Here is a 27,416-nt window from a genome sequence, read left to right on the forward strand (position 1 = left end):
TATGATTATAATAACCTTAATCATTTTGTAGCCCTTGTTATCATGATGGGAAATGATTATGCTCATGTAAATGTTATACAAGTGGTAAGAACCTACTACTACTAGAACCACTCCCTCCTCTTTAACCAAAGATTCAAATTAAATTAATAGAATTGAGGTGTAACATAAGAACAAATGACATTAATACGATAAATACCTTTAAAATTCATGCCACAAGTTGCACTCATTTTCATAAAAAATAGAATAATCCAACACGAGCATTATGGACAATCCCCAACTAGAATTGGAGGGATGCAAAAGGATTATATAGTTGATCGGCTGCCCCCCTACTTCAAGGCACACCCCAACTACTCAGTCTCACACAATGAAAGGAAAAAGGTTGTGAGCAAACCCCTAACCTTTTGTCGTGTTGGGGGAAGGAATACAAGAACTCACTAAGTTCTAAATTTGGTACTAGTTGACAAGAAAGATTTGGATTACCAACAATGCTAAATTCTAGGAATTGACTAAATGTGCATCACTTGTGAAAGCCTCTTACAAATAAGAGGATAATTTATCATGCGATTAAACTTAGGTATTGGAAACACCATAGCAAATTTCATGACCAAATCAATGTTAAAAAAACATGAAAATTTCCATCCAAGCATATAATACTAACAGAGAAAGGAGAACTTAATAGATAGTAAGCAAATTAATTTATTAGATGAAAAAAAAATCATTGATTAGGTAACAAAAAACTTTTACTTTGATCGGAGAGCATGGAAACCTTGATGATTAATAAGAGATTGCAACTTTATTGGATCTAATAAAGCCTAGAAATTAGAAAACTTAAATAACAATCAAACTAGAGGGATAGAAAGGCAAACATTATGAAAGACAGAGATACAAAGGCACAAAGAGCAACGAAATAGAAGCCTGGAAAGTGAAACTTCTCTAGCATTTAAATTTGTCCTATTGATTTGACAAAATGAAGTATTTCAAACCATCAAAATGGAAATAAGAGACATTGAAAGGTAACAAAACAACACAAAGCAACACAGATGATTTCACACCCCTCAAAAATGTTATACATCATATATTTACCTCATGGAAAAAATTTGCTCAACAATAAAAGGTCACACCTATTAGGATACAGAAGCTATAATTCCCCTTAAAATGATCTTAGCCAAATACATTAAACAATTTTGGCAAACTTGGTTGATTAATAAATTAAAAAAATTAGTTCTAAATTTTAGCATACATATTCTTATTTTATAATGTGTATATATTCTAACTTTTTTTTGTCACAAGAGTTAAGGTACCAAACTTTCCAAAGAATCTCCACCTCATCACATTAAGGGAATGCATGTTCTACAAGTTTTGTCCTTATGCAATCATTACATATTATTTCCAAAATTGTAACAAGAGACACGTAACCTTCATGAAAAAATGACGGTTGTCATGCTCAAATATTTGAACTAATATTTGTGTAGGAGAAAAAATGACTTCGTAAAAATAATAAAAAATAATAAGAACCAATGAAATAAGACTTTTTTACATATATGACATCAAATTAATTTCATTTTATCTTATTAATAATGTAAGATTAAGTTCATAAGATTTTAAGGAGAAAAATAATTCTTATAATTAATTGACAAGCTCACATCCACGACAACGTCTATACAGCCACGAAAATGCATTTCCATACGAAAGAGAGGACTTAGTCAATTTTTTAAAAAGTTAGAAAAAACAATGTAAGAGAAGTGCATTTTCGTGGCTGTATGGCTTCCCTCACTTCTCCCCCCTCCCTCTTTTCTCGTAACAAAAAGCACGGTAATTTTATGCGTCGGAACTATAACGAGAAGGAAAACAAAGGAAAATAATGTTGGAAACGTACATAAAAAAATTTTTAAAAAATGTACATAAGAACCTCATCGAAACCAAAATATTTGGACTTCTTTAATTACAAATAAGAGTCGAGGAAATTACAATAAGGGCCAGGTATCCGCCCCTCTTCAAATGGAATGAAATCAAGCTTCCAAAATTCCATTACTGAACAAATATTGGCAGGATGTACGTTTTCATACAATTGATCAAGTCGTATTCTCTTTCAGCTTTGCAGAACAAACAGCATATGAATCGGATAACAGCAGGCTCTCCTCAGCGGTTACTACCAGATTTGGCTAGTCTTCATCTTGGCGCATGCAAATCTCTCTGGAATACAGATAAAGATTACAAGTCAGGTCTCTGTTTCATTAATATTTTTGTTTCGAGTTTCCAAAATTTGATGGCCAATTGCAGTTTTTACTTGAAATTGGCCACATTGGGCAATATCTTCAACTGCCTAAATAAAATGTACATTAATTCTTTTACACGAGGAAGATTAGTTAAACGGCTATACTTACAGAACATTTCACAGTGCTCAACTAGTGTATTTTCTTAAGATAATGTCCATATCTATCGGACAACTTTCTGACCAATACTTCCTTCAAATGCACGAGGCCGTCGACTGTAATTTGAGCGAGGTAGTCAATTTCTTCTTCCTTTTGCTCGTATATGCAGAATGCAGAGAACATTAAAATCAAACCTGGAGAACATAAAGTTAGTAACTTGGAACACGGTATTGAGAGAGAAATAAGAATACAAGGATAGAAATAAGTGGGAATTTGTATAGTCCAGATCCTTACATGTTGCAAGCAAGGTGTTAAAGGAGATCGATCCAAGTATGTTGAGAAAATAAAGAAGACTTGTTGCCTGGTCACATCAGCCACGCCATCAAGAGTAGGTAATAAAAAACATTCATTGTTTTTTAACAGGACAAAACAACTATATAGCCAATATTGCAATTGTATTAATGATATCAGATTTCCACAATTCATAACTTGATTTATTATGGAATAGATTGTGTATTAGTTTTTTAATCAAAATATTTGATCACACTACATGGTCTGTCATTGGAATAATTTAGAGCTAAGAGACTTAAAAATTATACTATTACATTGCCAGGTATCCTATTGAATAAACTTAAGCATTTCATTTTGCAAACATTTAAGTATATGAGATCCCAAATCAAGAAAATAAAACAGAGCTTGAATAATTTATCATCTAGCTTAGCAATCATCTGTAGAAAAAAATAAATATCTAAATAAATGCACTTTGATAGGTTCTATACAGACCAATTTAGCCTACGGTACAAAATATTTTATTATCATCACTGTCAGATCTCCTAGGATATCTGGTTCTGTAACAGAATTGGTGTTTGTCGCCCCTGCAAAGGAGTAAATTGCAATAGGCACACTTGAATGTAATCCATCATACATAGCTTAACTGGCCTGATTCGAAAGCATTTGTTCATATTGGGATTTTTTGTAATTCAGTGCACAAGCCTTTCAAGGCAATGGCCATAATACCATAGACTAAAGATTATCATTTGTTTTTATCAGTAGACTAGAGATTATCATTGTTCCATTGTAGTCTAACTCTAAATTTCAATGTCATCAAACTCAAGGCAGAAGAAACAAAATCCATGTTCTGTGGTAAAGTAAAATACAAGTTAGATGATAGCAATTGACAATTACCTTCAGAAAAAGTATCCAATCCTTTCCCTCGTAAAGAGACTTCAAAATTGCTATTCCAGAGTTCCAGGTGTATCTTACAGAGAGAAAAGCATGCCGTACAGTTTCTTCAGATATGTGAAAAGCAGGAGGAGGAATCTTTTCAATTGTATATCCAAGTCTGTCAATTTCACTTCCTTTACATGGTTAGAATTTCTCAACCAGGGATCATTGTAACAGCACATTTCAAACCTATAAGTAAAGTTTAAGAAGACTAACACTGCTGGCGGCAGAACACCATGGATGAACAAGACCGCACTGATCAGGAGGATCAGTTCAGCTGCAGCACGTATAAAGGTATATCCGGATAGGAAAAAGCAGTAGAAGACCACTGCCAGTGCTGAAATAATTCCGAATGTCTCTTTCTCATCTCTCCACAGAAGTATATTAGCTACTGCAAAGATAAATAAATTCAAATACAACATGAAATCTTAATCACATTCACCAAATATATCAAACCAGAAAACAAGTCATTAGATAAGCAGTTTTTACCTCTTCCACCACCAAGCCATCTGTAGGCTTTAGATGGTTCATCAAAATCTCGTTTAGTTATATCAGGTACTCCAGCTCTTAAATGTTGGAAAGCCTCAGTTGTCCGTTTTATACCTTCCTGCATTTTTCAAGTAAAACTATGGATAGGAGAGAGTGCTTCAATTCGCATGAAAAGTACTAGATACCTAAGAAATGGTGTCCATACTTGTTTTTCAGGTCAGAATTTAAAGACAACCTGAAGGGATACTCTAGGTGAGTAACCGATAAATTTTCGAGCTTTTGAACAATTGAAAGTTCTTGTACAAGTAAGCAGCCTAATCTTCTGAGGAGTGAACTGCGGCTCTGGCATTCCAAATGGACCAAGCTTTTTGTAGGTCCATTCAATCATCCAAGCAAAAGGCATCACCAGATTCACAGGGACATGGATTTTCGGCCTACAATTTGATAGAAGAAAATGCTAGAATTAGAAAGAGAAAATATGCATCGAATCACACTGTATATGTACATCCAACTCCCAAATGATAGTATCTTCATACTCAATACACAAATGAAAGCATCTTCAGACTTCAAAGCTAAGTTCATTCTTTCAAAAGTAAAGTAATAATAAATACAAGGGTAGTAATATTGATACAGGATAACCATTTTCAAGTCCAAAACTTTTTTTAAGATGGAAGCATTAATAATTTTGGATGGAGAAAGATCTGTCAGAACACTCCTAGGCCTTTCTAATCTGGAACAAAATATTTTGGAGACATGACCATCATCAAACAAGACTACAAAATAGAAGTGGTAATAATATAAAGAAATATATAGACAATATTCGAATATAATGAAAAACCATATAATAAAAAAATTCATGGAAATCTGGAAATACAGTGTCAGCTTTATGGCGTGATCACACCATAATCCTTCATACATTCATAAGACTTGTGAACATCGTTTAATGCCATTTGTGTGATTACCCTTCCCTTGTAAACAAATCTATATTAGTACAAAACCACCACTTCATCCTATTCTGTCATCACAAAAATGGCTCCCCTCCCATACAAATTATTTCTCCTCAATGCAGATCAATGTTTCTGATTATTATTTCAACATTCTCATCATAGTTCTTCCAAAAAGATCAAATGCATGCTACATGATATGATATTTCCAGTGCATGGAAATTATTTTAAAACCTTTTGGAATTAATTTTATAGTATATTTTGCATTAACATTTTGGATTACACACTTTGGTGTTATGATACATCGATGTTGTTGCAGTTGTATTAAACAAAGGAGATGAAAGCTCCTTATATAGATTTACAAAGACAATGTTTCTAAAAGAAACCATAGTTGGAAAACTCGGACTCGGCAACAACTCACCAAGCCCCCTAAAAGTTTATTCGGAAAAAAATTGGCCATTTTTTGAAAAAAAAACTCCACAAAACTCAGGAACCTAAAAAAACTACTAAAATTAAATTCAAAATGCATTTTTTTCAAATTTCATGAGAAGATGCCTCTAATGAGTTAATTAAAGAGAACACAAAAGAAACAAACAGAGTTTAGATATGTATAAATGCATAGTGGGTACAAAATCTCATTCTCATGAGGAATGTTGATGGCGAGAAGCAAAATAGTAAATAGTTTCTGTCAAACTAGAAATCTAGAAGTAAATACTTAATGGTAAATACATCAATACAATCATATCTTCCTCTTTCCAACTCTACTAGCAAAAAAGAGAGGGGTTCTAGTCCTTGAAGAGGTGCCCCAAACTGAGATTGGGTGTGAGCTGCGTGACTGTGAAGTTCATGACTATGCAAATCCTCTACAAATCCACTAAAATCTGCCTTCAATAGCTTGCAATCACCTAAGAATGCCTAGGAACCCTTCTTCTCTCCCCTCCTCAAGCCTCCAAATGCACAAAACAAAAAAGGTATTGAAAAAGGAATGTTTTTGGCCTATATTGCTGGAACTAATGTGCAGACGAGTTTTTATTGAAAAATTGCGAGCTTTTGGGGGCTGGCCAATTTTTGGAATCCATGCTTTTTTCTGCAAAAAATTCACCCAACAAATAAAGTCGGTGATTTGTATCTAATTGCAGATTAAACTGCGATTTTGCCAACTATGAAAGAAACAATCATGAACTAAAGACGGAAATAGAAACTACCTAATAAACTATTGACTAACTAAGATGACCATTAAAGAAACATTATAATATTCTAATACCCTCCCTTAATGGTCATTGTCTAATTATTTTCTTTTGGTCACAAATTCTTCAAAACTATTTGTTGCTACTGGGACCCTCCCTAGATCTACAAAATGTAAATAACCAAGAAGCAAAAATTTGGCAAAAAATGTAGAAAGAAGGGTGTCCCCTTCTTCAAAATGTTTTGCAACAAGAGACGAGCTAGAAACTAAGATGAATCTGCTACTAACCCTACCAAAATCAGCAAAACATCTTACTAGAAAGCATGTTGGATAACGGAGTTGCTCTTCCTTGGAGTAAAAAACAAACACTGAGAACAACTAGCACAATTTTGCAAAAAAATCGACAAACCCTCCAAACTTTGTAGATGAGCATGATGCCCCAAAACAGACTGCAAAAAAGCACTATTTTTTAGGAGAAAATATCAGAAAAATCAAACACGATTTTTGAGGTGAAAAATCAATCAAAACCCAACATGATTTTTAAAGTGAAAAATAAATCAAAACCAAACAATTTAAAGCTTCATTTTTCAAGACAAATGGTAAAACCCACCAGATAAGTTTTGAGGAAAAAATTATAAACCCACAAAGGAGTCCCACACAACTTTGCAAATTATAAAATTAAAAAAAAATTTGAGGGAAAAAATTATGAAAACTCATCAGAATTTTTTTTAAGGGAAAAATTTATGAAAACCCATAAGAATTTTTTAAGGGAAGCAAAACACAAGACTTCGCATGGTGAACCAACACATGCAAGTACATGCATCCCTAAAAAATAGATACTTTTGCTGCAACCAAGAAATCATAAAATCAAAACCCTTAACCAAGCTTGTAATTTCCAAGAAAAATCCTTGAAGACAACCCACAAAAGTTTCATAAAATACTAACAAATTTATTTTTTTTAAATCATAAAGAAAATTTGTCCAAAAAAACTAGATCAAAAGAGGTCCGAATTTTCCTTAAAAATCTGCCAAATTTTATGAAATTCCATTGAACCACTCTGATACCATTTTATGGAAAATCAATATTGTTGTAGTTGTATTAAACTAAGGAGACGAAAGCTCCTTATATAGATTTGCAAAGACAACGTTTCTAAAATAAACAATCGTGAATTAAAGACAAAAAATAGAAACTACCTAATAAACTACATACTAAGATGACCATTAAAGAAACTTTATAATATTCTAATACTAGATGCCACATTCTCAATAATAGCATCAAAAAAGTATAACTTGTTTGCATGAATATTTTTGCAGTTTTGAAGCACATGGTCCAAGCTTCATCACTTTATCATAAAATGACATTTAATCTAACGTAGTGGATATATATTCTTTCAATGTCTTGGATTATCTGTCGAATGGATTGTAAATCTTTTCTATGAGTTCATTGGCTTTTCCCACTATTTTGATTTCTTCATCAAACTCTTTCTGCAAATGTGTGTAATCAAATATAATTGGCTTGTTCACCACTATCTTTATCATGACCCTAGAGTTCAAATATAATTTGGTTCATAAGATTTTAGTCAAAAAGAAGGCCCTCATGTAATTTTATGTTCTAACTCTCCATCTTTTAGACAATGCAGTTTGGTTTCACCATTGAATACTTGAATGTGTGTCACATCGTAGAGTTGTAAAGTACATACTTTGCACTTTTCATTTTATATTTTGCATTCATTTTGTGTTCATCACTATTAGATAGGACTTGGATGCATTTTGTTATGCCCTCTTTCTAGAGCCACGACTATAATGTTATTTAGTGAATGGATTGTTCGAGTGCAATTGTCTATAAGACAAGCTGATAGCTACTTTTAGTTTTCACTTAGAAATGCATGTTGCATTTTAGGAATGGGGTTAATTTTGGGGTAGACTAACCAGTTAACTACCACAAATTTAAAAATTGGCTATGATTGTTAGTTGACAGTTGACAATAGGTGAATTGAATTCCCATGATTGAGGATCACTAGGAGTTAGGTCTATAAAATAGGAGACTGGGCAAATTAAAAGGCATTTTTATCCAACTCCCATTTTAGGGTTAGTAGCATTGGTACAACATCTGGGCACATTGGATAAAAACCTTTAGGCATGAATGTATCATCTTGGTGATGGAAACCTTCAGGAGTAGTACATATCAATTAGTATAGTTGTAAGCTCAAGTCAGTTGTATTAGATTGGTAGACTTCCCTTTCAATGCTTGTTAGACTTCCCTTTCAAAGCTTGTTATTAGTAGAGAATTATAAAGAAATATAAGAAAGATAATGGTTGCTAGAGTGTTTTGTGTCTTTTATTCATGTACCTAATAGGGATTGCTACATTTTGACCATTTCTAGTTTTGAAACAACCTAGGAAAACTTAATTTCACCTAAAACTTGATCCTTTTTGCTAATTGACACCTTGTCCACAACCTTGTATCCTCCTTGACACCAATGCACTTGCACTAGTGTCCATCGCAAATCAAATTTATTTTCCCCACCCAAGAGTAATCCTTTTGCGAAAATCTAAGCTTGTTTTGGTCATTTGGGACCTGGGATTGTCTATTACAAAAGCTTTCCACTTTTTGAAAGGGTATCTTCCCTCCATCATCTTTTACCTTCACAATTCCTAGAAGATAACCATTGTTGCACACACCCCCACTATTACAAACATTTGAACTTCTAGGGCCACACATCAAATTCTTCCAATATTTGATGTTTAAACATGCCAATAGGGGCTTGATAGATGCAACCTCCTAAACATGCTATCTTACCATTATAACCCTTCTTTTGACAACTACCAAGACAAGCCTAACAAGTGTGGATGAGTTATGTGTCACATCAGACATTGGACATTACTATTTGCAACAAGACACCAACACCAAAAAGTGGTGATTAGTGCCCTCAAAAGGCCACCAACACCCTTAGGAGGTCATTAATGCCCCTAGAGGTTTGCCAATGCTCCCCTCTGGTCATTGGTCATTAGTGCCCAAACAAGGTCACTAAAATCTGAAAGGGGTCACTAGTGCTCAAGTGGGGGCATTAATGCTTGTTGATTTTGTTGCATGATTGTCTATCATGGAAACTTTTCACTTTTTGAAAAGGTAACTTCCCCCCATCATCTTTCACATTTACAATTTCAAATTTCTAGATGATCACCCTTGTAACTTGCACACACCACCATTTCTAGGGCCACACACATCCAGTTCTTCAATATTTGATGTTTAAGCATGCAAATTGGGGCTCAATTGCTGCAGACTCCTAAACATAACCTCTCCTTGCCATTACTACCCTTTCTTTTGACAACTACAAAGATAAGTCTAACTAGTGTACAGGAGTTATGTGTCACATCAGACATTGGACATGACTATTTGCAACAAGACACCAACACCAAAAGGAGGTGATTAGTGCCTCCAAAAGGCCACCAACACCCCTAGGAGTTCACCATTAATGCTCCTAGAAGTTTTCCAATGCTCCCCTCTAGCTACTGGTTGCCAATGCCCAAAAGAGGTCACTAGAATCCGAAAGGGGTCACTAGTGCTCAAATGGGAACATTAACAGCTGTTGATTTTCTTGAATGATTGTTTTTCATGTTTCCTTTTCAATTTGCAGCTATTTAGTGAACAGATTGTTAGTTTAGGATTAAGCCAGTAGTAAATATTTGTTTTCAGTTAGAAATGTAGAAATTTAGGCATGAGACGATTAGCCTTGTGCCCTCCACTTGAGTAGTGACTTCGTATTGATCTTCAAGGCTCATCTGTTGGCAACATTGATTGAGGGGTGGAGTAACCAATTAACCATTACCAATTTAGAAGTAACTGCCTATGATTGTCAATTGACAATTATAAGGGAGTATTATTAGGTTAGATGCTCATATTTAAGGAAACAAATTGCTAGTTCTCACTGTTTGTGGGCTGACTTCCCATGATTGAGGAATGTTGGGATTTGGGTCTATAAAGTAGAGTCTAAGGCGACATAGAAGGCAGTTCTTAGAAAATTAATAATCATTCAGCTACAACACCTGAGTCTATAGGAGAAAAAAATCCTTCAGTCAATCCGCCTATAATCTTGGGGACAAAAACCATATATATCAGTTAGTATAAAGTCCATATTGGTAGACTTCCCTTCCAATGTATGTATATATCAGTTAGTATAAAGTCCATATTGGTAGACTTACCAATATAAGAGTTCCTCGTAAGTTGTATCATATTGGTAGACTTCCCTTCCAATGTATGTTGGTAGCAGGAAATTATAAAAAATGCAATAAAGTCTTATTTTTGCCAGAGAGTTTTTTGTTTGTTAATTGTGCATTTACTAGGGATTGTTACACATTTTGACCATTCCAGAGCCAGAAATATTCAAAATAAGTTTAAATCACCTAAATGTGATACTTTTATCTAATTAATTGTTGGCATTGAATTGCCATTGATGTCAACTAAGTCAAAGAGGGTGTTGGATGCTGAAACAGGTAGCTAACACAGTCATGACAATGCATAAACCGACAAGGATTATATTGTATGTGATTATGGTGTATGCAAGTTATTGTGGCAAGGAATCATTTACACGTGAATTAAATGGATGCTCAAGAATCTACTTGTCAATTACATGTGCTCATGAGGTTTTATGGTGCCTAAATGATAATCTTCTAACCACATCCAAGCTGGCGACAGGAGAAAACCAGTCGTCTACAAGAACAGATCTGCTGGGGATAGGAGAGAGATAAGTGTGCTGTTTGAAACTAATTTATCATTTAGATACTTGGTGACATAATGATATTCATATATGTTATGTTGGGACTTCATAAGGCCGTTTTCAAAATCTGCATTTAAGAATTTCAAGGTTGTGGGTTTAAACAAGGGAATGACTTTGTTTTCAATATTGATTTGTCAGTTAAGTTTGACCGGAGTGTCAAACATTCAATATGAACTCTTGGACAGCATGAAGGCAATTCGTCACATTGACTAGGAAAGAGAATTGAGCTGGAAACCAAATGTGAATGTGCTGTCCTCAAAACCTTGGCACCGGTGTTTTTGTTTGCAGAATATGGAAAATAAAGTAACAGTCCAAAATCCGACTGCAGAACCTTAACAAGCTAGAGAAAATAAGCCTTAATTGAAGGCAGCTTAATTTGATCTTGTTATGAAGAGTGATGTCTGTGAACAAATCAATTTGGGGAGTTCTAAAATAGAAAAAGGGAGGTCATGAATTAATCAATCATTGAAAAAGAGCCTATGCCAAAGTCAAGAATAAGTTTCCAGCTATGGAAACTCTGAAAAATCGAAGTGTCCAATCTGCAAAACACAGACCCAAACAAAACAATCAATGCAATTAATGATGGCGGCCAGGTATTTTGAAGAATGATGATAGTCAAATCAGTCTGGGCATTTGATGGAAGTAGATTGGTATGTGAACTCAAAACCTCTTCTTGTTTACAAGTTGAAAACTGATTCATGAATCAATGAAATATATTGGAAAATGTACAACAGAAGTATTTTGACCTAGGGCAAGGGAAAATGTTGCCTAGGGCAGAGAACACAAGTGCGGGTCATTCTCTCTTTATAAAAATATAGAAAAGCCTGACCGGATTGTGAACGATCAGCAAAGTGACCATAACTTAGAACAGATCAGAAACGAAAAGTAATGGGTATGAGCATACTGGTTTGAGTATGTAAAAACATGGTTTACAAAAGAATTTGCATGAGTGTCTAAAAATGTATGCAGCTGAAAAAGAACAGTGTATGTATGTATTGAAGTTTAAAACAAGGGAGTGTAGATTCGGGTATGTATATGTATGTGTGCTAAAATTGAAAATGAAAAACAATCACTCATGTAGCAGCTCATATATACAAAGAAGACTCTGTTAAAAGCAGGGCTACAAGAGTGTATATTTTGGATGAAGATAAGTTGAAAGGGGAAGTTGTGTGAATGAATATATGAAGTGAAATGAATATATCAAATTGATGAAGCAGAGTTGTAAATAGATATGCTAAAGGTGTAAGAGTTAGCGGATAGAAGGAGAAGTCTATAGCACCATAACAAGGAGATAAATAGAGCACTGATAACAACCGAGAAAAAGCATAATACAGATTTGAAAGAAAACCTCCTCTAGTACCAAAGAGTAAAACCATAGAGGTGTTTGTAGTTGTAAACTTGTAAGTGCAATGATAAATGAGTTTATGGTGCAGCAAAGGGAGAAAAATACAGTATATGCAAAAGTCAAGCAAGAAGTGAGAGTTACAAAACTACATTTGTTACAAGGTACTCCTACTGTATTAAAGCTTTTCATTGTAATCTTATAATCAGCGTGGGTGCTTTGATTAGGGGTAAGTGCTCCTTTGGATAGGTGTCCATAAAAAAAGACGAGCTGTTGCTCTTAAGTTGGGGGTTGGTGTTCCTTTGGGTTGGCGCCCATAAATGAAAGTAATCAGATTGTTGTATGTTGGGAGGCTGGATTAGAGCAATAGACTAGTAGCTATTCTCATCGGGGTTCTTCCCCACCGTGGGTTTTCCTCGTATACACTGTGTCAACTTGCGACTGCCCTGTCTGTGCTTGAATTGCTATCATTCTTTGTGTCTGCTTCTCATTCATATTGGTTTGTGTTGCATTGAGATTAGAGGAGAAAATTTTTAAGACCATTGACTTGCCCCCCTCTCAGTGGTCCATTTATGTTCCTTAAAAAACAACTTGTTTGGACTCTTATGCCCATGTGGACACCGGCACACTTGCACTATCATTGACAAAAAATTGAATAATGTTTGCCTCCCAACAATAATCCTTTTTGCAAAAACAACTTAATGCACTCTCAATGAACATTTGGGACATAGGATTGTCTATTTATAGAAGTTTTCCACTTTTGGAAAGGTATCTTTCATTCATTTTTTGTTGCATCATCTTGCTCCTTCACACAATTTCTAGAAATTCACCATTTTTGTACTTGCACACACCACCATTACTGCAAAGACCAGTTCTAGAGCCAAACTCATCCACCTCTTCTAAAACTTGGTACTAAAACACGCAAAATAGGAGCCCGATTGAGGCAAGCTCCTTAACATGCCCTCTCCTTATCATCTCAAATAGCCATTCCATCTCTACCATTGCTTCTATTTACTAAAAGACAAGTCTAACAAGTGCAAGGGAGTTATAAACTTATACGTTACATTGGACATTCAACACGACTGTTAGCAATGAAACAACAATACTAAAAAGAGGTGACTAGTTAGGCCCACAAGGGTACCAATACCCCTAGAAATTCATTAATGCCCCTAGGAAAACATTGACAACCCCCCTCTTAACACCAAATATCTAGATGAGGTGACTAGCAACACTAGGAGCTGACTAACATCTAAAAGTGGTTACTATCACTCAAAAGGTGACATCACTAATTGTTGATTTTCTTAAATAACCTATGCATATTTCGAAGCTTCTCTAGTTAAGTTTCTAGTCTTTTACAATCTCTTCTAGATTCTTACCTAAGTTGTTGGTTTGGTTTGGGTTTTGCCAATATGTCAATTTTTCCCAAAGTACATGATGGCTAGGCATGAGTCATGGATATACATATTAAAATATATATAAAATACCCATAATTTTCAAAGAATATGTAGAAAGACACAAATTGAAATTTGACAATATTTTTCGAAAATGCTAGAAATAAAGTAGAAATATTATAAAGTCAATCACTTTATTACAAGATACATTTTATAAGCTCCCCTTCCTATCATAAGGTTGAGTGTGATAGTGAGCAACAAGTCATGAAAATGTTTTATCCTCCATTTGCAATTATTCTTGCATATTTAATATCAATGTGGGAAGATATGAAACAGTTTCAAAACTATTATGATCTAACCCATTGCATGAAAAGCATTCCTATAATTTTGCCTTTCTTATCAATTGTTCTCAAAGTCATATACTTACAAAGAACACAACTTGAGATAGATGAATCAGCGAATGTACTCATTCATTAATTTCATTTCATCAAGAATCTAATATATATGAATGGAATGGCCAATAAATTAGAAGCCAAGATAGGAGAAAAAAGAGGTGACCATAGTTTTTGATGCATAGTTTTTTCTTTTTTCTTTTTGTTTGTGTGGTTCCTCCAGAGAATGACCAAACAAGGTTTGGGCATAACCTAGTTATCTTGGGCATAGTTTAAAGACTGGACTTGGGACTCAACGTGGACTCGGGAAAAAAAACCTTACAATTACACAAAAAGTAAATTAATTAATGCATTTAGAGAACATAAATGTCTAATTTGACTATCAAATTGCAACAATTCAAACATTAATTGCAATAGATTTCCAGAATCCATGATATTCTGTATTCGAGCTTCTAGGTAAGATTGTGTAAGATTTTTTAGCATCAACGTTTCGGATCATACTCTATGATCCATCATCAGGATGTTAAAGAAAGAGCTAAGAAAGAAGGAAAGAATCATGTGTTAATTCATCTCTGGAATTGAATAAGTAATTGAAGGACTTCAATAGAGTCTGGTTGAATAAATGTAATTCGTTCACACGATCATTGATATCTAGGTCAATTTTATGATTAGGGTAATAGAGATTAGGCTTAGTTATTGATAGAGTAAATTGGTCTATTATTTTAAGAACAAATTTTCTGAATTGGAAATCATTTTTCTTCTTTCTTAGCTCTCTCTTTAACATCCTGATGATGGATCATAGAGTATGATCCGAAACGTTGATGCTAAAAAATCTTACACAATCTTACCTAGAAGCTCGAATACAGAATTCAAACATTGCACATGTCATATGACCCTCAAAGTCTCAAACTTTGAAATTTCTTAGTCTCAGATGTGCAACAGCATTATAAATCTATTGTCGTTTATGTATGATGACATGTTAGATTGAGAAGAACAACCAAATGCTTCCAATCCTTAAAAAATCTCATCTCAAATCATCGGCTTGCTATGTCAATGTTTCACTAGGTAAAATGGATGAATAAGAGCAAAATTGACTGAAAAATAATCAATTTCCACTCAGAACACAGTCTGCTGATTTCACATCGTCCAAGAGTCCAAGCTCAAGATTCAAGTGTCTGAGCCTGAGACTTGGATAGTCCTGATCGTAGACTCAATCAAATACTTGGCTCGTGAGCCTGGTTGACTTAGTGCAGCTAGGAAAATGACTTGCGAACAAAGTCTTGTTGGGTTGGCAAGTCTTCAAACTATGATCTCAGATACCCTTTGGGTATGTCTAGGCTGTATTAGCAGGGTAATCAAGATGGCGTAGCTTCCTTGGCTGTCCCAAAGTTGCTCCCAGCTCCCAATCTTGATCTAGATCTAGATCAGTATAGCAATGAGATTGATTTTGCAAGGACTTGGTACAGATCTTCTAATCCTCTCTTTAACTTACTAGTTTCATAGTCTACCATAAGATTATATTGGAAACAAATCATAGATTATTAGTTGATAAAAATCATACGGTTTAGTATAATAGATGCTATAGTATTAAGTTGTTAATTTTATTTGTACGCTCATATACTATTTTGGAATTAATTAAACTCCATTAGTTCATTGAGTTTTAGTTTATAATCAACTCTCACTAGCCTATCTAGGTTGACAAGAATTCTCTTCTTAATAAGGGCATTGCCACACACCCTATGATACCCTTGGGACAGGTAAAATTGGTCAGAATAGAAACTATTGGCACTTTTTGGTTTTCTACTTACACATAGCTGTAAACTAGATTCTTCATGGGTAATATCACATTCTGCTGTTTCTTCCTTGAAATCATTTAAGGTATGATTTGCTTCATCATCTTGTGAGGTTGAGATAGCAATATCTGCTATAGTAATTGCTGATTTTTGTATCAAATATAGGTCTTATTACCAATTTGGTAGTTATTAAGCACCGAGATATATCTCCACTAGAAGAATTAGAAGTTCAAAGCTACATCTTGCAAAGAAAATTTTACCAAAAGCATCATTCATAGATTAATGCTACAGATGCATTATTTAGTGAGAAAAATTTCTGTATACTGATTCGATCAACTGTTGTTTCCCTTGCTCCTGGAATATTGAATATTTCAGGCAAAGAGAAAATTGCAAGATCTTTTTTTTTAAACAAATTGGTACCTTTGATACCCCAAACTCTCTGCCACCAATGATAGGAATTCCCATAGTTTTATTGGTTCCATATTAGTTATAAAGTAAGCCTGCACATTCACAACAGGAACAAGAATTTAGTTTGTCAGTTTTCCAACAGTAGACAGACGGTTGGAAAATATATATAACATTTTAAATTGGACCAAAATTTCACTATTTATTCATGTTTATGATAAATGGAACTAGTTAAAACATGGATATACCTTTCCTGCTGCATCAGATGTTGCAGAATCCAGTGCTTTCTCTGCACAGATGTGTGCATAGGAAGCATTTTCAATGTAAGTGAAGTCGCACATGTTTTCTCCGTCACCAAGGATAAACTGAAACAAGTGACAAAAAATTCTATTAGTAAAGAACCCAAAATTATAATCTCTCATCTAGAAATCGAATCAATAAGTAAATGGCATGCAATTAATAAATAAGGAATATTTCATCTATATTAACATTATAGATCAACTTAATGTTGAAAATACTGACATGATTTTAGATTCTGGCCCACTAATATAGCACAACTTACAAGAATCTGGCTATCAAATGTTATATGAGATTTGCTAACAAAAATTATATGAAATGCTATATTAACTTAGTGGAAAATCATTTGTCAACTTTCATGCTCAGCATGCTGCTCAAGCCTGTTGTAAAGAAGCCAAGTTTGTTTTGTTGGCCTCAAAAGCATATGGTACTTCTAAAACCTGCTCGCCAAATGTTGCCAATATTGTCTCATTGATTTAGGCATAAAGCATGACTTTAGGCTTCCAAGTTTCCTCACCCACTTAGTGAAATCATATAATACGTCCTTGGTCTTGTTTTCTATAACATCAATAGTAGTTTAATCCGTCATTTTGGAGTCTCTAAGAAACATAACTATGTGGCCCAGTAATCCTTTGCACCAAGTAATTCCAAGAACTACGGCAAATTCATTAAATCTCTAACAACATTAAATGCGGCCTAAAATAATCTCTCATAGATAATGTGTATTCTCTAGTTTCTATGGTATGTGGTTGTAGTCCTGCATATACACAATTTACATTACCTATGATACCTATGAATTCTCACAGATTCATACTAAATTTGAAGTGCCATATTTTGTTCAGCTCAAACAAACTAAAAAATCTCCCAGCTGCTTTAAAATTTCTACTCTCAATGGCAAATGTTTTGAAAAGTATTATAAATAATAGTTCAGATTACATTTCAATAAAATTATAAGACATTATGGCAGAAAAAGGAAGCATGAAATGCATTAGCTGCTTCACGATTGAATGTAGTGAGAATTGAAGCATTTTCTTTCCCTTCAATTAAGTGATTTTGAATTAGACTTGCAATATTACTTTTAAAAAAAACATAAATAAAACCAAATTGCACAAAATAAAAGCGATAAATGATATTTTAGCCCACAAACAGTGCACCATTGTCCTGGTATTAAAAAAATTCCAAGCAAGAAAAAGAACATGAAGGAAACTGGAACTGAATGCAATTGTACATGATATATATTGTATTGTATAAAGTATTTACAGACTATGATGGCATACCAATAAGCTTCTACACAAAAGCAAGCTTCTAATAGAAGAAAGAGAAAATGAAGCTTATATAAGGAGGGGAATTTCTTAGAAGAAGACATGTATATTAAGCTTTTAGAACACGAAAGCTTGTAGAGGAAGGTCAACATATAGAGTTGGGTGAAACAAAATATAAAATTCAAATAAATTACAGTGCATGTGACCATGTCTCATTTTCCCCCCCTGGTTGGTAGAAAATGCTGCATAAACAATGATTGGGATATCCATTGAGCTCGAGTTCATAAACATTTTTTTGGGTCATGTAAGTGGTAGTGAAATGGTGCCAAGTGGTGTGTTGCCAGACATAAATAAGAGACTTTCACTGAAAGGAGGCTAAAATCTGGTGTGATCTCCTTAGATGAGATGTAGCAATCTCTTCCTCCAAATGGGGTGCCATGTAAATCTAATCTTGGTTCACATCATGGACAAGAAGTTGAGGCAGAAGAACCATGTTGTCGGTAAAATGTATAATGTAGCCGACGGGTAGAGTAGTATCCGAACAGGCGCGTGACGCTTGAGTCACCCCTTCGGAAAGGTATATGTACACGTCCGAGATGGACTTTGGAATCATCATGGTAAATCATAGATCATTGTAGTCATTGTAATGGGATTGTAATCTGCAAGTGCATACATGAATAAAGTACCTGTTCTGAATTGAATCGTGTTATACTTGTGTTGAACTTCTTACCCTATGCGGTAAACAAACCATCCTAAAAGTATTTTCTCTAATCTGCCGCAAAATTGTATAGGATCCATCCCAAATAAGTTTAATCTTATAATGTTGCTGAGATCTAAATCTTTGCTTGTTCAAGTAGAGACAAACTTTGTCATCAACCTGGAAATGTGCTGAAAACATGTCAATCATGATGTTTGTATTTTTGCCCCTCTTCAATAACAAATTGTTGAACCTATGCATGGATTTCGACCAATTGCTGAATAAAAGGGTACACCTTATCTTGCACCTTTTTATGACAAGCTGAAGAAGCGGGAGAAACCACTAGAATCTCAAAGGCGGAAAGGGGTTAACATTTATAGAATACTAGAAAGTTACAAACACTAGGATCTCAAAGGGGCAAATGGTTGATATCCACAACAGACTTCATATAGAGAATATCTTGCAGATACATGGATATCTCTATTTTAAATTTTCAACTCCACTACTGCATAGAAAATGCGCAACTACTTATTTTGGTGACGATAGATGCAGTGTGCATAAACCAAGTAGTGGTTTATGATTCAGTTTGACATTTTTGTTATGAAAGAACTGAGAATATCTCTTTTGAGTCTTTGAAAACCAAAAAACTTCCATAAAGTGAGCGGCAAGACAAATGGCACCGTATATGCTGGTAAAGCAATTCAATTGCTCCATAAGCATCTGTAATTTTGTTGCACTGAAAAAAGATAGCCATCTTAGGCAACTATCATATAACTACATATACAATCATTCTTCCTAAAAGTAGTGGGTAGTATATCAATAAAGACCATGGAGATGGATTCCAAAGGCCTAGACAATGAACAGATAGTGGCTGATATAAATAAAAAATTCTATTAGAAGACCTAGGTTGGCTACATGATGAACATGTTCTAGTAAAGTTCCACATGCTTCTTCATTGAAGGTCAATAGAACTATCTAAATGTTGTAGTCTTCAACTAACGAAACTGAAATATGATTCAAATATCCTAACTGGCAGCTCTTATGAGAAATACAAAGATTTTTGAAGATTTATCACAAAAATTGCAATAGGAAATTCAAACATTATGCAAATACTATGAATTTTCCTTTATTTGCAAGGAACCCCCTTACATTAAACGACTTGAATTATCTAATAGAATTCACCATCTATTACTGATTGCAGCTATTGGAGTTAATACAAAAAATATAAACAAAAAGCTCTTACATACTAGATTGCACCACCATTAAAATGAATCCCACTGTTTCTTTATGGATCGTTTAGCAATGGTAAACTAGGCGCATGCATTGTGGTGTCTTTTATGATAAAGTATTAACAGCAGACTATGATTTCAATACAAGCTGCAATTTACTCTCACAATTTTCTGGCTAAATGATACCTTAATATTCTAAAGATGAACATTCTGATTTTGGCTCAGGATTGAATTACAATCTGTCACAAACACTACTGCAGCCTCTTCTGTCACCTGTCATTAAACGAAAAAGCACATGCCAAGGCTTGGGGTTGTGTCCAAGCATGAAACCTCTAGGGTTTACATCTTGAGAAGGTTTCTTGGGAAAGAAACTTGCAGAGATAAAATAAAAATCAAACATGATAGCATAATGAATGAGCCTTGCACCCCAGTTGATCCTTCTTTAAAAATTCTCGAATTAAAAAGCATTTGATCTCCTCCCTATTTTCAGCCTTCGTAGGCATTCAATTTACAATACTTGCCACATAAATATTTTAAAAGTTAACAATGTGGAAAACACCTAGGAATACTTAAGTTATAACTTAAGTTGGCCCCTTTTATGACTTAAAGTGAATAATTAAGACCTAAGAATATAACTAAAGCTTTTCACTTCTTTATTTAATTATTCACACCATTCTCTATTTAACTTAATGTTTTAGCCTATGAAGAGAATAAATAATATTCTAGCATTATTATTTATTCATATATTGACGTGTTAAGCAAAAAGGGGACATTACAGTCCTCCCTTCCCACAGATTGCTTGCCCTCAACCAATCTCTACTTGCATGCTGAAACCAATCACATGGATCCCATATCAACGACAGGAACACTGCTCCACTAGTCTGTTGTGCTGCTCTGATAATAGCAATACTATACTCAGAGTTATGAAGCAACTCATCACACGTGCTTTGAATGTTCTTTACATCTTCTATGGGATGATGCACAAAGTATGCCCTCTTACTACTTGCATCATCAACCCATGTCTCATGAAACATTAGGTGACTCCATAATGTTATCTTCTCTATAATTATGGGCTGCATGATCTTGAGGATGAAGAAATATCTCACTGCTGTTATATCAATCAGCACTCATGTCTTCAACTTTTACAAGCATTTCTTCATTGAAAACTACATACTCAGCACTTGTAGACTCCTCTATATTAGTTATTTCCTGAGTAAGGGCTGTAAACTAATGAAAATGAGGAAGTAAACCATTGTGGTCCCAATTTCCAAATCAGAATTTTGAACTCCTCTTTGCTTTCTTTTGAATCATCAAACAACACCAGATTTTTACTTGACTCATTTTCTCCCCAAATGATTAATGGTGGTAGTGTCTCAAATAAATCATCCTTAAATGGTGTTTCAAGGCTGCAAGGAATTCCTTTTTGACATTCTTCAATTCTTTCATCAACATGTTCAACTTTTATACCTCTGGCTCTAACATTGTCATTTCGCATCATATAAGTGGCTGCTATAGAAGATTGAATTTCTTTTTGTCTTTCCTCTCTTAGGGCTATCCAAAAGAGGTCTTTGAGTTGCTTATGTGTCGTAGCCTTGATAGTGCTTGAGCTATTTTGTCTTCTGTTACCACCAAATGGTCATGCAAATCTTCCCATACAAAAAATCTATTTTTTCCCGGTCTTCCAAGTGACCTTGAATGCCATGTTCTTTTTCTCCATGTGTACAAATTTTGTCATTATTGAAGTTCAGTATCACACTAGAATATGTATTGTGATCACCCAAAGAATCCATATCAATCTCATGCTTAATTAATGTCAAGAGAAGACATGCTTATCTGTCTTATAGAGAACTCTTGTGAATCTTCTTGCAAAGAGGATAAAGCCTTACATTATTCACTCCCCAATGCTTTCTTTTTGTCCTCATGAACCAAATCTGCATATTTATCAAATTCTTCTTGTAGGTTTTTGCATACTTCCTTTTAAGTTCCTTTCCTCTTATGTTATTTTGAACTTGTGGATGATTGTTCTTCTCTTTTTGGTATAAAAGTTGGTTGAAGTGATCTATCTGGAACCGTTGCAGTGGCTCTAGGGGTTTTACTATGTCTTTTACTACTCACTTCTTGACTTTCTTGATTGTGAATGGACTAATCTTATCTGGCCCATGGTCGTAATTATACTGTCCCATCAGTGTTGTAACATTTGTTGTTGTTGTTGGACAAAGGTGTTCAAGAAATCACTCAACTGATTATTTGAATCTCTCGGTGGGCTTTCACCTCTTCTCTCACCCAATTCTTCAACAATGGGGTTATCCTCGACTTCTTTTTATTTTTGTCCTAACCTGCTTCTGATGTAATATCTTTGTGGTTCTACCACTCTAGGATGCATATAATCAATTCAAACTGACTTACAATAACCCACTTTCACAAACTAATCAAAAGCACCATGCAATCCTCGAAGTATCCACTATATTGGCATGCAACACAAATTCATTCACCACAGTTCCTCGGAAATAACATGCAATGATAACCCTCTTCATAAACTGCATCTAAACTGACATGCAAGAGCAGCTAATTCGCATTCAATCATTTATCTTGACATGCAACTGAGAATCTTGTCATGCAACTGAAAATCTTTGATATGCAATTGAAAATTTTGGCTTGCAACTGAAACACTCAGAAGCTGGAAGGGTCATTGTGCTTTGATACCACTGAAATATCCTAACTGGTAGCTCTTATGACAAATACAAAGATTTTCAAAGATTTAACACAAAAATCCACAAGTTATTGGAAATTCAAACCTTACGCAAATATTATGGGATTTTCCTTTATTTGCATGCAATCCACTTACATTAAACAACTTGAAATCCACCATCTATAACTGATCGCAGAAATTGGGGTTTTTACAAAGAATATAAACTAAAAGCTCTTACATACCAAATTGCAAGACCATTAAAATGTATCAATCATTTAGCAATGGTAAACTAGGTAAATGCATTGTGGTGCCTTTGTTGATAGTCATAGACTATTAACACCAGACTGTGATTTCAATACAAGCTACGATTTACCCTCGCAATTTGATGGCTAGATGATACCTTAATATTCTGAAGCTGAATGTTCTGATTTTGGCTCAAGATTGAATTACAATCTGTCACAAACAATGTTGCAGCCTTCTCTGCAACCTGTGATTAAATGAAAAAGCACTTGCTAAGGCTTGGGTTTGCGTCCAAGCATGGAACCTCCAGGGTTTGCATTTTGAGAAGGTTTCTTGGGAATTAAACTTGCAAAGATAAAATTAAACTCAAACATAATAGCATAATGAATGAGCCTAGACCCCGCAGTTGATCCTTTTATAAAAATTATCCAACTAAAACACATTTGATATCCTCCCTATTTTCAGCCTTTGGACATGGGAATTTAATGTACAATATTTGCCACTAAAATATTTTGAAATTTTACCATGTGGAAAACATCTAGGAATACTTGGGTCAGAACCTAAGTTGGCCCCTTTTATGACTTAAAGTGAATAATTAAGAGTTAAGAATTTAACTTATGCTATTTGCTCCTTTATTAATTATTAACACCATTCTCTGATTAAGTTAATGCTTTAGCCTATGGGGAGAATAAATAATAGGCTACCATTTTTACTTTTTTTATTGTCATACTAGGCAAAAAGGGGACATTACACTAACCATTATACGATGAATAGTAGGCCTGTTTAATGACTTGGGAAATGAGAACTGGGCCCAAAATATAATATGAAGAAAAACTGAAAGAAATGCTAAGTTACCAAATTCACCTTTGGCAAGCCCAAAGTGGGGTTTGATTCATAGAAAATTTGAAGTCCTCTCAAATTCACTGTAAATTCTACTGCTGGTGGCCAAATTCACTGTACAGTTAGTAGAGCCCAGGCAGAATTTCAAGCAATTTTGAAGTGAATTTGAAGCCCAACAGCATAAGTCAGACGAGTTTGAGGAAAAAATGACATTTTTGGACCTTTTTAAAGTTTTTATTTTTTTATTTAGTTTATTCAACCCTCTAACCCTAAAATAGACCACTAAAAAGGCCAGAAAGGATGTTTTATATGTCATTTGGACTAAAACATTAATATATATGGTGGTGTATTTTGCTATGTTGCTTTACTATTAACATAGTGATCTATATACACACACATGTATTTATATATGTTTTTGCACGAATGAACCCAAACAAATTTGAACCCACCCCCAAAAAATTTGAACAAATCTCGAACTTGAATCCAAACCGGCAACTTAGTGTACATGCAATAGATCTAGCTTCAACAAAATCACAAATCTATTAACAGTGCCCCTTTTTACCTTGGAGACAAGATGAAATTGTTGTATCTTAGAAGCTCATAAGGCATCATTGCTCTTGAATATTGGATCATGAATTCAGAAACATATGGGGTAATGATCAATGTGAAGAATTGTTTTTTTACCAAGAATGTATCATCTTCATCGTGTGAGTGTTTTAACTAATGTATAGATGGTACAGTCACAGTTAGGAGGGACCTCAAGGAGATGAGTCCAATCCATGCAGCAACAGTCACACAACAGAAACGATAAGAATTAATTGAGAGACAAGCAAGATCAGCCTTTGCATTGTCAGAAAATCAATTACAATGGACCAGCAACATGTAGTCTTATATTTTAGGCATAAAGGCCAGATTACAGAACATCAATATATAGAGCCTTAACAAACATCAAGTCAGCTGGAAAAGATCACATTCTCCAAGTTACGGAAAATGTATTACAAGTTCTAGGTCAGGACCCAAATCATGAACTACAACAAGCATGCATGAAATGGCTCACGATCCAAGAGACATGTCAGAAAAGGACCTAGGAACATCGTGATATGTGCCACTAAGCTTCGTTGATCAGAAATTGCTTTGCAAGATCGGAAAACACAACTGACCGAGAAATGCAAAGAACAAAAATGTTCTACCAAGAGTCCACAAGATCTCATTTGAGAAGTTATAGATCTAGGTGCGAATCTAGGTGAAAGTACACCACTATGCTAGGAACATGCCACCAAATGTACAACAAAAAAAGATCCAAATTGAAGGAACATTGAAAGAAACTCAGAGATTGTACAAGTAAGAAAACAAAACAATTGATATTTTTGGTCAATACAAGATTGCCAAGAACCCAAGCTGCTCTTGCATGAAACACCCAGGGTTATTGAAAAGTGAGCCTCTCACTTTGTCGGGGCTAGAGGAAAACCAAGATGATCGACATCTGCCTGAGAAATCCATGAAGAATCTCCCACTGGTCTATCCTTCCATTTGTTAAGATACTCTTTGTATTGGTTACCTCTAGTGCTTCTACCAATTCTTCTATCCAAGATCTCTTCTATCTCTTCCATCTACTTCTTAGGATTCTGCTGCTCAACATCTGATCCATCATTTTCACTGAAATTTGACTCATGATACTCATATAAGTCTGCAACATTGAATATTGGTTATATATCCATGTCCTTTGGTAACTCCACTTCATATGCATTCCTTGAATCAAATCTTCTTAAGATCTTACATGGTCCAAACTTCCTCATAGTTAGCTTATTGTATGTTCCAATTGCAAATTTACCCCTCTTCAAATATACAATCACTTAATCTCCTACTTGAAATTCCCTATGTCTCATCCTTTCATCTGCTCTCTCGTACTTCTGATTCATTTTCTCCAAATGTTGTCTTACTTCAACATACAATCACTTCATTAGTCTTGCAAAAATCTTCTTCTACACTCCTCTTCACCTCATGACTAATATCCCTTAATTTTGATACTCCTCTAGGGCTTGTGCCTATTACAATCTCACAGATGTCTTCCCTGTACTACTATTCACTGAATTATTATTAAAAAACTCTACTTGTGCTAGGAGTAAATCCCAATTCCCAGTCTTCTCTCCAACCAAACAACTTAACAACTTTCCCAAGCTTCTGTGTACTACCTTTGTTTGTTCGTCTGTCTATGGATGAAATGTAGAACTAAATTCAAATCACTCTTCATCTTCTTCCAAAGTGTTCTCCAAAAGTAATCAACAAAATTACTATCCCTATCTAAAACTATGCTTCTAGGCAATCCATGCAATCTCACAACTTCTCTGAAAAATAAGTCAACTACATGTGTTCTTCTTACAAGGTATGAAATGAGATATCTTGGAAAATCTATCTACTACCACAAATATAGAATCATTACCTCTTTGTGTTTTAGGCAATCAAAGTATGAAATCCATGTTAATGTCTTCCCAAGATCTAGTTGGTACTATCAAAGGTGTCTACAATCCCACATTCTGGCTACTTCCCTTAGCAACTTGACAAACCCTACAACTCTAAACAAAATTTTTGACATCCTTATGAATCTAAGACCAAAATTAATTCACTTACCAAAGTCATTGTTTTGTCAATGCCAAAATGTCTAGCTAATCATGCACAGTGCTTTTCTTTAATCAAATTATCTCTAATTGAGCTCCTAGGTATACACAACAATATTTCTCTAAATAACATACCATCTAAAATGAAATAATCCAACCACTTCCTTTAGTCTGTTGGAACAGGTTCTTTGCAAGATTTCCAAGGTTCTACAAATTCCTCCTACTCAAAGCATCAACTCTATTTGATTTACTACTTCTATGTTTCAAAACAAACGTGTAACTTTGCAAGAACTCTACCCATCCCACATGCCTATGATATAACTTACCTTGGTTGTTCAAATATTGTAATGCTTGATGATCAGTGTACAACACAAATGGCTTGGATGATGGATAATGCCTCTACTTCTTCAGGGCTTGAACTGTGGCAGAGATTTTCTTATCATAAATTGAATATGTTTTCTTTAAATCTTTCAACTTTTCATTGAATAAGCAACAAGTCTACCTTCTTGACTCAACACTGCTCCAATTGCATTTCCACTTGCATCACAATCAACTTGAAATACCTTACTAAAATTAGTTAGTGCTAACACTAGTCATTTAGTGACCTTTCGTTTCAACAATTTAAAGCTTTTATTCGCTCCATTTATCGACTTGAATTCTTCACCATCTCTTGTCATTGCCTCAGTTATAGGACTACAAATTGAAAATGACTAATGAACTTTTGGTAAAAACTAGCCAATCCATGAAATGATCTTAATTCTCCATCACTATCAGGTGTAGGCCAATTAAGAATTTCTTTAAGCTTATGGTCCATCTTCAATCCATTTGCTGTGATCACAAATCCCAAATACACTACATCCTCTTTCATGAAGGAGCACTTTTTGATGTTTATAAATAACTTATCTCAAATGCAACAAATGATCTTCTTTTTCCTTATTGAAAATCAGAATGTCATCTAGGTAATCAATTACAAACTTACCTAAGGATTCGTTCAATACATCATTCTTCAATCTCATGAAAATACTCAGTGCATTGGTCAAGTCCAAAAGGCATCACTAACCACTTCTACAAACTTCAATTGTCTAACTTGCTCTCATAATTAGATGGATTAAAATGGGGTTTTGTCTTCACTCTAGTTAGGGCTCTAAGGAGTCATTCATCTACTTGTTCAAGCACTAGTTTTTCTTCTTCTTCATCCTCACTCATAATATCGTTGTCTCTACCTCTTCTTT

At 34.6% G+C, this 27,416-nt stretch overlaps 1 protein-coding gene across 1 annotated transcript in view; it reads right to left on the minus strand.

Annotated features, from left to right (window-relative positions):
- Window positions 1-1,915: 1,915 nt before the first annotated feature.
- The window catches only part of LOC149566008 (3beta-hydroxysteroid-dehydrogenase/decarboxylase-like), a 39,054-nt gene continuing 13,553 nt past the window's right edge, over window positions 1,916-27,416 (minus strand). Inside the window, exons 5-13 of the mRNA XM_089819458.1 lie at window positions 16,564-16,680; window positions 16,331-16,410; window positions 4,321-4,519; window positions 4,086-4,203; window positions 3,813-3,987; window positions 3,558-3,714; window positions 2,667-2,733; window positions 2,385-2,566; window positions 1,916-2,193 (exon numbers count right to left, since the gene is read on the minus strand). Of these exons, the coding sequence (XP_089675584.1) occupies window positions 2,406-2,566; window positions 2,667-2,733; window positions 3,558-3,714; window positions 3,813-3,987; window positions 4,086-4,203; window positions 4,321-4,519; window positions 16,331-16,410; window positions 16,564-16,680 (1,074 nt within the window). The 3' untranslated portion in view covers window positions 1,916-2,193; window positions 2,385-2,405. The remainder of the gene's footprint in view (window positions 2,194-2,384; window positions 2,567-2,666; window positions 2,734-3,557; window positions 3,715-3,812; window positions 3,988-4,085; window positions 4,204-4,320; window positions 4,520-16,330; window positions 16,411-16,563; window positions 16,681-27,416) is intronic.

This window comes from Cupressus sempervirens, chromosome 3 (assembly GCF_028749045.1).
Source record: "Cupressus sempervirens isolate cs-2001-9-10 chromosome 3, ASM2874904v1, whole genome shotgun sequence".
Classification (NCBI taxonomy): Eukaryota; Viridiplantae; Streptophyta; class Pinopsida; order Cupressales; family Cupressaceae; genus Cupressus; species Cupressus sempervirens.